The following is an 11,792-nucleotide window of genomic DNA, read 5'->3' on the forward strand; positions in this document are numbered from 1 at the left end:
AAGTTGTAAGTTGAGGAAGAAATATGAAAGTGGCTTTTAATTACATTTATTTATGGATGATTATTACTGTATTATTATTTTTGAAGTGATATGAAAATGTATAAAATGTTAATGTTATAAAATAAATACAGTTTTAATTATTTATTTTAAAAAAATAAAGAAATAAAAAATTAATGACGATGGTGTAAAGTAAATAGCGTTTAATAAGCTGGTAAATAAATGTAATAATATGCGTACATATTTTATATTGAACACAAACCCCTAAAACTGAATCCTACTATGGTAAAGGCTTGGCTTATTAATATGAATACATCCGAAGTGACGTTGCGTGCTAACCTTCCGGGTGAAGGCTTGTTAATATTAATTACGTGATGCTTACGTTGCTCGGTAACCTCCAATGGCACAGCGCTGGCTCATGAATATTAAGTGAGTGTTCAACATAGTAGATGTTGAGCGCTTGCGTGGACACCACGTGACACAATGGCGGGGATGAAGCTCAAGTTCAATGATTAATGTTAGCGACTTTATATGTCAGCTCTTTAAGAAACAGACACGAATTGAAGTTCACCGAGGTTCACACTTGTCAAAACCGTACACAGGAGCTTGAAGTTCCGGATCCTTCTCGCATGTGAGTCTCGTGCGCTGCATGCAGACTTTGATACAATATATTACATTGTTACAACCTGTAGCTATTGTTATCTAGAATAGATTATATGTATGAGGGCATTCGGCTGCATTTGTTGGTGATAAGTGCGTTATGTGCACGGGGTTTCTCTCTTTGCAGGTCACCATGGCATTGATAAGGTAGGTGCTGACCAGACTGAGTGGACATGTGCACTTGGAACAAGGTTTGGGAGCCAGTGCTCAGAGCAAGAGATTACAGCACACTGCGACCCATTCATCTTCATGCAACTATCATCTTCTGCCTGACTGCCTGGGTGAGAGACATCGCATTCCCAGACTGCTGCTTTCAAAATAGCTTAATATTGTGTTATTATTATAAGGGTTTTGAAATTTGTGGAGCTGCCAAGGATCATTTTGTATCTCATTCTCAACCAAATAGTTATACATAGATATTCTAGTTAACTAAAACTGTTATTTTCATTCAGTTTAACATGATGTACTAAAATAAAAGACATTTAAAATGAATGAAAACTAATAAATGTGTTAAAACAAAATAGCCAAAACTTAAGACTTAAGCATAAAATATAAAAATTTAATTAAAAATTATAAAAGTATCTCAGTGATGCTAAAATAATGCTTTTTAGATTAAAAATCATTATTTTATTTATTTATTTATTTTTTAATTTAATGGCTGATTAGGCTTGAATACAATTTCATAATAGCAAACAAGATACAAACAAATATATTTAAATTTATTTTTTGATTATTTTATTTTACACTATATTTATTCAGAATTCACTAAAATGCTATTACTACTATATCCACATTATTTACACTGATATATGTGCATCATTATAGAACTTATTAATAAACATCATTTATTACATTCCATAATAAACAGTAGTTTAAAAAAATGAATGGTTGTAAACAAGTGTAATTAATGACTATATTTCTACAGAGCTCAACTATGGGGGTCTTGTAATGCACTTTGACTACGTGTGGCTGCGAGATCACTGCCGCTCGCCTTCATGCTACAACTCAAAAACACACCAGCGGAACCTGGACACTGCCAGCATTGATCTGAACATCAGGCCTTTCAAGAGCAGACTGGATGAAAACAACCTCTTCCTGACATGTAAGGCTTAATCCAGTTCACTCTGTGTCTTCACTGACAAATATGGATTAGTCCCATTTGTTGTTGTCTTTTTTTGCAGCTTGACAGACTTGAGCACTATGAGCTGCTGTTAAAAACAGTAAGGACGATGTTTCAAATTAATGACAACATCTGTGTCTCATTTTCAAAGGCCACACCCTTCAGAGATTGTTGGCCTTATATGTAATCAGAAAAAAAGTAACCATTACAAAAATAGCTGTGTTTAGTTGAGTAATTTTGTTCTTTCTTTGAAATATAATGGTTACTTTTTTGCAGTTAACATATGCAGCTGGCAAATGCACAGCCTTTGAATTTATATGCACCAGCAATTTTTTCATTTTTCGGTGAACCAACCCTTTTAGGATGAGATTGGCGTTCAAGTGATTTTTTTCACACCTTTATTTATTCCCCGTTCCTCATTTCCTGATAAACATCCTTCAAAATTGATTTGTATGGGAAACAACACAAAATCATTAAACGTGTCACCTTTACAAAATGTTCACGGTGTTCTGCAGAATTGCTTAATGTTGGGATTGGAAGACAATCCGACTTTCACTGTCTTCGTGTTTCTCTCCTCAGAGATTGTGGTCCTAAGATAAGTGTTAAACCACTCTTCCAAAACAAAGATGGATATCTCTTTCCTAAGTAAAGATAAGACTCTGGGAGAAAGACAGACAAACCTTTGACTCTTACGAAACTCATCTGTGAGATTCACTTTACAGACAGCATTACTTTATTTTTACAGTTAGTTACATAGTAACAGCATTCCTCACTTTCTCATGACTTTGTGTCTGTGTTACTTTGACCCACGACTGTGTCAGTCGACTGGTGAAATATTTGGTGTGAAGAGGTAAGTGCCCTGCAGTTCCCCTTTTTTAAAGGGGTCATATGATGCGGTTTCAATTTTTCCTTTCTCTTTGGAGTGTTACAAGCTCTTGGTGCATAAAGAAGATCTGTAAAGTTGCAAAGATTAAAGTCTCAAATCCAAAGAGATATACTTTATAAAAGTTAAGGGTCAACCACACCCCCCTAAAACGCCTTGTTCTATCACGCCCCATATCTCTACATCACTATGTGGGAAGATTTTCATAACGCCGCCCAAATGTTCACACAAAGAAAGAAGGCGTACGTTTATTCTCTCTGTTGCTGCAGCTGCCATCTCGTGGAGTCGATGTGTGTTTCGTTGAAGTGAAACTTTGTTTGGCCTTCCAAAAGAGGACATGACTAGAAATCAGTGGTTAAGTTGTATTTCAACACTGTTCCAGAATAGTCCAACCCAAATATTCAGATGTGTGCTGAGCATTTTATAGAGGATGCGGACTGTTTCCTGAACCAGTAGCCTGCAATGCATCTTTGGCACAATAGCTGTTTCTGTAAAGTTGGGCAGTTCAAACTTTACAAGGACAGTCTGGCGCTTCTGACTCTCAGCCTGTAAGTACGTTTTTTATATTTAAATAATTTGCCAATGATGATTCAAACGCAAGTTTTGAGCAGTAGAGTAGGTTTGTTGTTTCTCAGATCACAAATGCAGACATGGTTTTATGTTTACGCAGCGCAATACCCAACGCAACACGTAAAAAGACAGTATAAGTCATTTTTAAGTCATTACAAGTCTCGTTTGTAATAGGTTTTATTGGTTTGTCTTGTCTAGTGATGTCGGGATCACGAACGAATCGTTCTATTTAACTGGATCTTCTTAGTGAAACGGTTGAACCTGTTCACCAAATCTATCTGAATCGTTTGAAACAGTTCGCGTCTCCAGTACGCATAAGGTTTATAAACATGCCTTACCCACCCTTTGATGCAAAATAAACCAATATCCCGAGTTATTCAGTTAATTATTCAATTATTCAGAGCAGCTGGACTGAGTCTTGTGCTGCTGGGAGACGGCATTTCAGTATGTTAAGGGGCTTAACATTTCCGTCACACGCTTGAGGCATTCAGTCAATCACAATGCACTGGATAGCTGGCCAATCAGAGCACACCTTGCTTCTCAGAACGATGAGCTTTGTAAAAATCGAAGGCGGAGCATAGAGGAGAAACTATAATGTACATTATATGGAAAATAATGTGTTTTTTTAACCTTAAACTGCACAAACACATCCAAATACACAAAATATTGATCTTTTTAGCAGCATCATATGACCCCTTTAAAGCCCTGTTTGTTTGGACAGGACTAGTTTTCCCAGAGGATGCTGTAGAAGTTTGTGTGCTTTGAGATTTTAATCCAGTCTGAATCTGTCAAGTGTTTTATAATATATATTATAAGCTGTCAGTTCTATAAACTAATGCAAAGTGTATTTAAATGTTTTTTCTTTTTTTTTTTTTTTTTTATAATTACAAATTAAAATGATGTAAATATTGTTCATTTGAAGAAATCTAGAAAACACACACTCCCACCTCTGCTGTTCACCTCAAAATGATCCTCATGGCGTTGTGTAACATATGTTGGGAAATGTCTCTGGTTTTTGTCCGTACGATTGGTTTCCCACATTCTTCAATATAATATTCCTTCTTTTGTATTCTGCAGAAGAAAGAAGTCATACAGGTTTTTAAAAAAACATGAGTTTTGGATGAAATCTCTTTTAAGCTCCTAGTAAGAAAGCCAAAGGTGACGGTGGCAAGAAAAAACCTGTCTAATGGTTAGATTGATGAAAAAAAGAATGAGAGGAACCAGACTTTACTCAGCCTCATCTGGCAATACAATCAACATACTTATGGTAAATATGATCTAGTATGAGGAATATAATAAATTAAATGATTCAGTTGTCATTATGTTATTAAGACAGTGTTTAAACTCTAAGGATAATGATTTAATTGTAAGGATAATGGTTATTTTGTAACATTGCTGTATTTTGCAGTCCCAAAACTCTTTAAATCCATCTTTAAAGACCGGCGTTAATTTAACTTTTTGAGTCAGATTCACTGGAAGTTAAACTTAATGTTAAATCCTCTATTTTTGCTGTTTAAATCAGCATTTTTAGCTCCTTTAGTGTTTCAGGGTTTATAGTCTTGTGTTACAGGGGCAATGAAGTTGTAAAAGTGGATGTAACTAGTTATAAGCAATTTTTTCACACATTTATGGTGTTGGCTACACTATTGAAACCGAGTACATTTTGTTCCCATTCACTTCTACTGTAAGTGCCTCACTGTAAGCCATGAAAAAGTACAAATTCCTTTTTGTCGATTGAGCTCAAATTGTACTGAACCATCAATACTCGATAGACTCATCACTAAAATATTAACATCTCACACTGATAAAAAATTATTTTATAGTGTTTTTATTAGAATTTTAAATTTTACAAAAAAGTAAAATAAAATAAAATAGATTTATAAAATATATACAAATCAATGAATGATAATATGAACAATAAAAACAACAATATAAATGATAATTAGTAATTATTAACATCATCAACCATTAATAATAATAATAATAATATACAAAAAAAGGGGAAAAAAAGGAAAAAACAAACAAGCAAGAAACTTGAAGCAGGGCGTATATGCAGTTTCAGTGCTAAAGCACAAACAAACAAGCACTCAATAGAGAAAAACTGATGAAATGTTAACTCAGTGATCATAGTTAACTCCTAATGATGTCATTTCCTCCAGGGCCAGATGGTCACATCACACGGTACAACCTGACATGGCTGGCCCAAAACAGCTACGAGGGCCAGAAGAGAAGTGCGGTGCAACCTCGTATCCTGTGGAGCGCAGATATCTACTCCAGCGCTCAGGTGCCTTCTGCCAGTTGGGACAAGTTCATGAGCTGCGATGAGGAGCTGAAGAACTTCCTCAACAACTTCCTGCTTTATGGAATTGCCTTCGTGGAAGGCGTCCCACCAACCCTGGAAGCTACTGAAACAGCGACCCAAAGAGTGAGCCTCATCAGGTCAGGGCTAGTGTGCACAAATATCCTGCAGACTTGTTTTGATAGTTGATTTAATGGAATAGATCAGGAGTTTGCACGCGTGCCAACAGTGGCACGGAGAGGGATAATCGCTGGCACGCGAGCAGTAGGAAAAAACTGAATACTGACGTACATTTTGAGGCAATAACTTCTCATTGTCACACAGCCTGTTAGGAGCTATAAACACTATTGAAGTGTGAGAAAATTAACTTGTGCTAGTCTACGGATGTGTGCGACCGCTGCACATACCAGGTGCTTCAGATCAAAGCCTCAGTGGTCTAACAGCGCTTGTCAATGTCAAAATAACTGAGATGGCCAATCAAATCAAAGTAGGCGGGGTTTACTGTTGAAAGAAGCAGAGCGCGTAGAGTTATCTTTAGTATTAAAGAGATTGTGGTTGTATGAAGCTACAAATAATTTAATATTCGTTAACTTTTAACAATACGTTTTACGATAAAAATGTTAAATGACCGGCAGCCATGTCCAGTGATGCAAACTACTATATGGGCATTTTGAGAGTGAGAGAGAGAGAGAGAGTTGTAAATAGTCTGCATTTTGTGTCAGTCTCTACAAAAATATGAAGCTGAGTTTAGTTACTCAAAACAGTGATTTTATGTAAATAAGTAGCGATCCAGTATCGATTAATAAAAGTCATGTGGCAGCGCTGACAACAAGTTTATGAGCTTCTGAATGTAACTTTTTGCAAAGAGCGATCTCAGATCTGTGTGCGAGTTTAGTGAAAAATGCATGGTGTGTACAGCACATAAGCACACACACACATGCCTTGTACCCAGTTTATTGTCTGCTATCTGCATCACCACAAACGTTTTGAAGTATTAAAATCATTATCTCAATCATTGTGTTATCTCAAGCCCATGTGATATGCATACCGCGATACATGTCGATATTTTGAGTTTCATTATATCGTGCAGCTCTAGGAAGAAGAACCGAGATTTTAAGAAAAGATCCAGAGATTTTGACGATTGATTTAAAAAATGAAGGTCACAATAATAGTTTATCCTAATTAAGATGACTTACGCTGAGCAATTCTTTGTTTCCAGGGAGACCATGTATGGGCGGATGTGGAACTTCACTTCAGATTTCTCTCGTGGAGATACAGCCTACACAAAGCTGGCACTGGACCGCCACACAGATACCTCATACTTTCAAGAACCCTGCGGGTAAACGGCAGAATTCACATTCTCTCTATTCTATTATAAGAGCTTAAAACATCTGCTGACCACTGGAGTAACCTTAGATTACAAATTAAGATTTTTATGTATTTATGTATTTATTTTTTTACTGATGTCCACACTTTTCTACTCATAAGTAAATACCAGCCTCTAATGTCGAAAACCCAACACTACAGTATTTATTATTAACTTAACATTTATCTTAATGTTTTATTTTCCATAAATTATTTGAATTGTAACTATTAGAAACTTAGACTAAATATTAGACTTGTAGCACTATAGTATTATTATGATTATAAAATGCACAATTATTTATTGTTGATATCAGTGATTTAGTTATTGCATCAAAAAGTAGAAATATAAAACAAACTGCATAATGGTTTGCAGAAGCTTAGCAAAAACATTTGTATTAATGGTGGATGTAAAGCAAAATTGTGTCAGATTTAGTCTGAGCAGAGGTAAAGCTCAAGAGTAACATAAACTTTCATGAACAGTGTAATGATGATTAAAACACTCCAAATTCTTCAGTGCTGCTTTTAATGCCGTGTTTCGCTCCGTAAGCATCCAGGTGTTTCACTGTCTGAGACATGAAGGAACGGGGGGCAGAACTCTGCTGGTGGACGGTTTCCACGCCGCTGACGCGGTCCTCCAGCGAACGCCCGAGTACTTTGAGCTGCTTTCCCACGTGCCCATCAAACACGAGTATGTGGAGAACCTGAGTGAGCATCGCAACCACATGATCGGCATCGGCCCCGTGCTCAACGTCTATCCGTGGAACAACGAGGTTTACATGATTCGGTAAGAGACCTTTATCTTTGCATCTATACCCATTATAACCCAAGTCGTTTTTGCACCAGTTTTGTTTGAGTTGTGTTTTCTTGTTTTGCAGGTATAATAACTATGACCGTTCTGTTATTAACACGGTCCCTCATGATGTGGTGCGGCACTGGTACACGGCTCACAGGCAGCTCTCCGCTGAACTCAGGAGACCAGACAATGAGCTGTGGGTCAAACTCAAACCTGGGAAGGTATGCAGTACATCTCTACGAAAATGATCTAAAAGCATGCCTTTTTTGCATTTGATATTATGAGAGATAAACACATTGCAAAGTACATGCTTAAAGTAGAATTGCAATGTCTTTGCATTTCAGTTTTGAAAATTTAAATGGAAAATGTGCTTGGCCCTGTACTTTCAAAAACTAATATATTTCAGGTATTATTTCATATGTCAAGCTTTACAGTGTCATAAAAATTCACAATGCAAAAAAAAAAAAAAAAAAAAAACAACTTCTTAATAGACATAAATTTCTTTATATAACATAATGACCCTATTATGGGTTACGAAAGGTTTATATTTTGGTTCGAGTCTCCAACAGCAGGTTGACATGCATGCAAGGTCAAAAAACACTTTCATTGTCTTATAATATGCTTTTATTTTTACCTTATTTGCTCAATGATTGCCAAACGATTTGCTCAACGATTAATTTTTCCAGACCAATTTCATTTTCATTTCATAATAAAGCAGCGTTTGTGAGCGCAGTGCTGTTTTCTGTACAGCATCACAGGGGAAACTGCTATTTTTAACCGCTCCAACAGCGGCACCTAGTGGCAAAGAATGAATTTGCATTTTCATTCAGTCCAATGCAAAACGACCAACGAGTGGGGCGGGCAATATGCTAATGTTTTATGTTGACATCATCGTGAAAGGTCTTGGGGATTCGTTTTAAAAAACGACTCGTTTCAATGATTCAGAGTCGACTCTTTCTTTTGAGATACAATAACTTTACACACGGTGCACTTTCAGATTTAAAACTTTGCAGATGTTTTCATTCACTTAGAGCTGTGTTACTGCATACTGCATGAAAGGTAATTTTCAAAAATCCATAGTAGGGGCATTTTAAAAAAAACTGCGTCTGCACGTGCACAGTGCCCTGTAGTATTACATACAGTACAGGTCAAAAGTTTGGAAACATTACTATTTTTAATGTTTTTGAAATAAGTTTCTTCTGCTCATCAAGCCTGCATTTATTTGATCAAAAATACAGAAAAAAAAAGTAATATTGTGATATATTATTACAATTTAAAATAATTGTTTTTAAATGTATTATACTTTAAAATTATCATTTATTTCTGTGATGCAAAGCTGAAATTTTTAGGATCATTATCACATGATCCTTTAGAAATCATTCTAATATGATGATTCATTATCAAAGTTGGAAACAGTTCTGCTGCTTAATATTTTTTCAGAACATGTGATACTTTTTTAGGATACTTTGATGAATAAAAAAAAAAAAAAAAAAAAAAAAAAAGAAGCTATGTTTTTAAAATATAAATATTTTGTAATAACAATATACACTACTGGCCATTAATTTGGGTTAGTAATTTTTTTTTTTTTTTTCTTTTTTTCTTAAAATAAAATCAATACTTTTATTCAGCAAGGATGTTTTAAATTGATAAAAAGTGATAGTAAAGAAAATATATTATTAGAATATATATTATTAGAATTTTTTTTTTTTTTTTGAATAAATGCAGTTCTTTGTAACCTTTTATTCATCAAATATATTAGACAGCAGAACTGTTTCCAACACTCATAATAAATCAGAATATTAGAATGATTTCTAAATGATCATGTGATAGACTGGATGTTACATGTGACACTGAAGGCTGGAGTAATGATGCTGAAAATTCAGCTTTGCATCACAGGAATGAATTATTTTTTTAAGTATATTCAAATAGAAAACTATTATTTTAAGTTGTAATAATATATCACAATATTACTGTTTTTTCTGTATTTTTGATCACATAAATGCAGGCTTGATGAGCAGAAGAAACTTCTTTCAAAAACATAAAAAATAGTAATGTTTCCAAACTTTTGACCTGTACTGTACATATTTGCTAAAAAAGCCTAAATGTTTTTATGATATGTCATCAAAGCAAAAATGGTGGCTTCTGTGACTTTCTCGCAGTGGCTTTCTCCATTAATGAACGCAGTGTCTACAGTTTTGTTCAGAATAGATGTAATGCATAATTTAAGGTGCATCTAAACAGAACTTTCAGAATCAGATTGGATTTATTCATGCTGCTAAAAATCAGTGCATGTTAACATACTGCTGTTGTTTCCTCCAGTTCTGTTCATCGATAACTGGCGCGTTCTGCATGGCAGAGAGTCATTCACCGGCCTGCGGCAGCTGTGCGGATGTTATCTGACGCGTGACGATGTGCTGAACACAGCCCGCTCTCTCGGCCTCCAGGCCTGAATACCTAATGCTAAACTACCCAAATAACAGCGCTACACCAGCAGTTACCAAAAACAAGTAGATTTCTCAAGCATTAGGATAAACAGCACACAGCAGGATCCCAGCAGTATTACTGATCATATCAGCTCTTTTTTGAATGATTTTATGATTTGAATGAAAGGAGTTTATTGTAGAGGATGAATCTTTTGATCCATAACGATTTCTTTCCACAGAAAAACAGACGGCAGTAATAAAGAGTTTAATTTAAATGATAGATTTTTTAGAAATGGTCAGGACACGCAGTAACTCGAGAGAATATGGAGTGAAACGCACATATTTCAAAAGAGTCGTACTATAAAGTCTGATTTTAAGGAGTTTATTCACACAGCTCAGAAGATCCTATGTTTCACAGAATGATGTTTGAATCGTGGAAATGTGTTAAAGGAATAGTTCTCACAAAAATGATAATGTCCTGATTAATTACTCACCCCAAGGCCATCCAAGGTTCATCGTTCTTTCTTTCTTCAGCTGAAGAGAAATTAAAGTTTTAGAGTAAAACATTACAGGATTTTTCACCATCTAATGCAAGTGAATGGTGCTCGCTGTTGACCATTTTTAATGGACCAAAATCCATATCAAAGTAATCCACATGACCCAAGCTGAGAAACAGGGTTTTTTTTTTTTTTTTTTTTTTAAGTGAAATGATCAGTCAATTTCAGAAAAATAAATAAATAAAATTCAATATTTTAAACTGCAGATGCTGGTCCAGCTCAGTCTTGTGTGACAGACTGTAGGCAGAAAGAAGGAGCACTGTCCTAAAGTTGAAAAAGAGTCATGAATTAAACTGATACTGTGAACTGTTCCTTTAAACGGTTGTAAATGAAGGGTATTTCTCTAGGTTTGTGCTTCAACAGTGATATGGGAATGCATGCTTGAGATCATATTAAAGATCTCACAAAGCTTAAATATACTGTATTGCATTAATCAGAGCTTTTTTTGTAATCTGTGGCATCTTAACATTCTGTATCCTATAAACAATGATCTCAAATGTATGTACGCACAAAAATACCAATGGTACCTCTAGAAAATAAATCAATTTAATTTCCTTGCATTTTGTGTCTTTGCATTTTGTCTTTTTCCTTGCATTTTGTTTACTTTGACTATAATCTTATCACTTTTTGATTATATTCGTTTTAGCTTAGACAAAGAACCTACTGTAGCCAATACTATAAAATGCATACAATAAATATAAAGTAGGCCTACACACAGTGCAAGTGCAGCAGGAAGGGGAAGAGTCAATGCAGTTCACATTTTACAATTTAAAGGTAGTTTTAAACAAAATATATATATATATATATATATATATATATATATATATATATATATATATATATATATATAGATATAGATATATATATAGATCTAGATTATCTAAAAAATGATAATAAATTCAAAATATTTCATATATATGCGAAAGAAACGCGTCTTTATTCTGGACGATCATATAAGTGTATCCATACTATTTATTTAGAGATTTGGTTTTGTTCTGTTTTTCTTCTGCATCTAATTTCAACACAGTTAATGAATGCCTATGATTTTATTAATTTTGTCTTTTCATCTTAAGATCATCATTTGTGAGATTTAGTCAGTCAAACCCGTTTTGAGGTTGTAATAGT

At 34.8% G+C, this 11,792-nt stretch overlaps 1 protein-coding gene across 1 annotated transcript; it reads left to right on the forward strand.

Moving 5' to 3' along the window:
• Positions 1–790: 790 nt before the first annotated feature.
• LOC109046121 (trimethyllysine dioxygenase, mitochondrial-like) lies at positions 791–11,227 on the forward strand. The gene is given in 7 exon segments (XM_042711274.1): positions 791–938; positions 1,583–1,759; positions 5,390–5,669; positions 6,749–6,868; positions 7,442–7,678; positions 7,770–7,915; positions 10,007–11,227. Coding segments are annotated over 7 exon segments (1,239 nt in total). The 3' UTR covers positions 10,138–11,227.
• The last annotated feature ends 565 nt before the right edge of the window (positions 11,228–11,792 follow it).

This window comes from Cyprinus carpio, chromosome A21 (genome assembly GCF_018340385.1).
Source record: "Cyprinus carpio isolate SPL01 chromosome A21, ASM1834038v1, whole genome shotgun sequence".
In the NCBI taxonomy this organism is placed as follows: domain Eukaryota; kingdom Metazoa; phylum Chordata; class Actinopteri; order Cypriniformes; family Cyprinidae; genus Cyprinus; species Cyprinus carpio.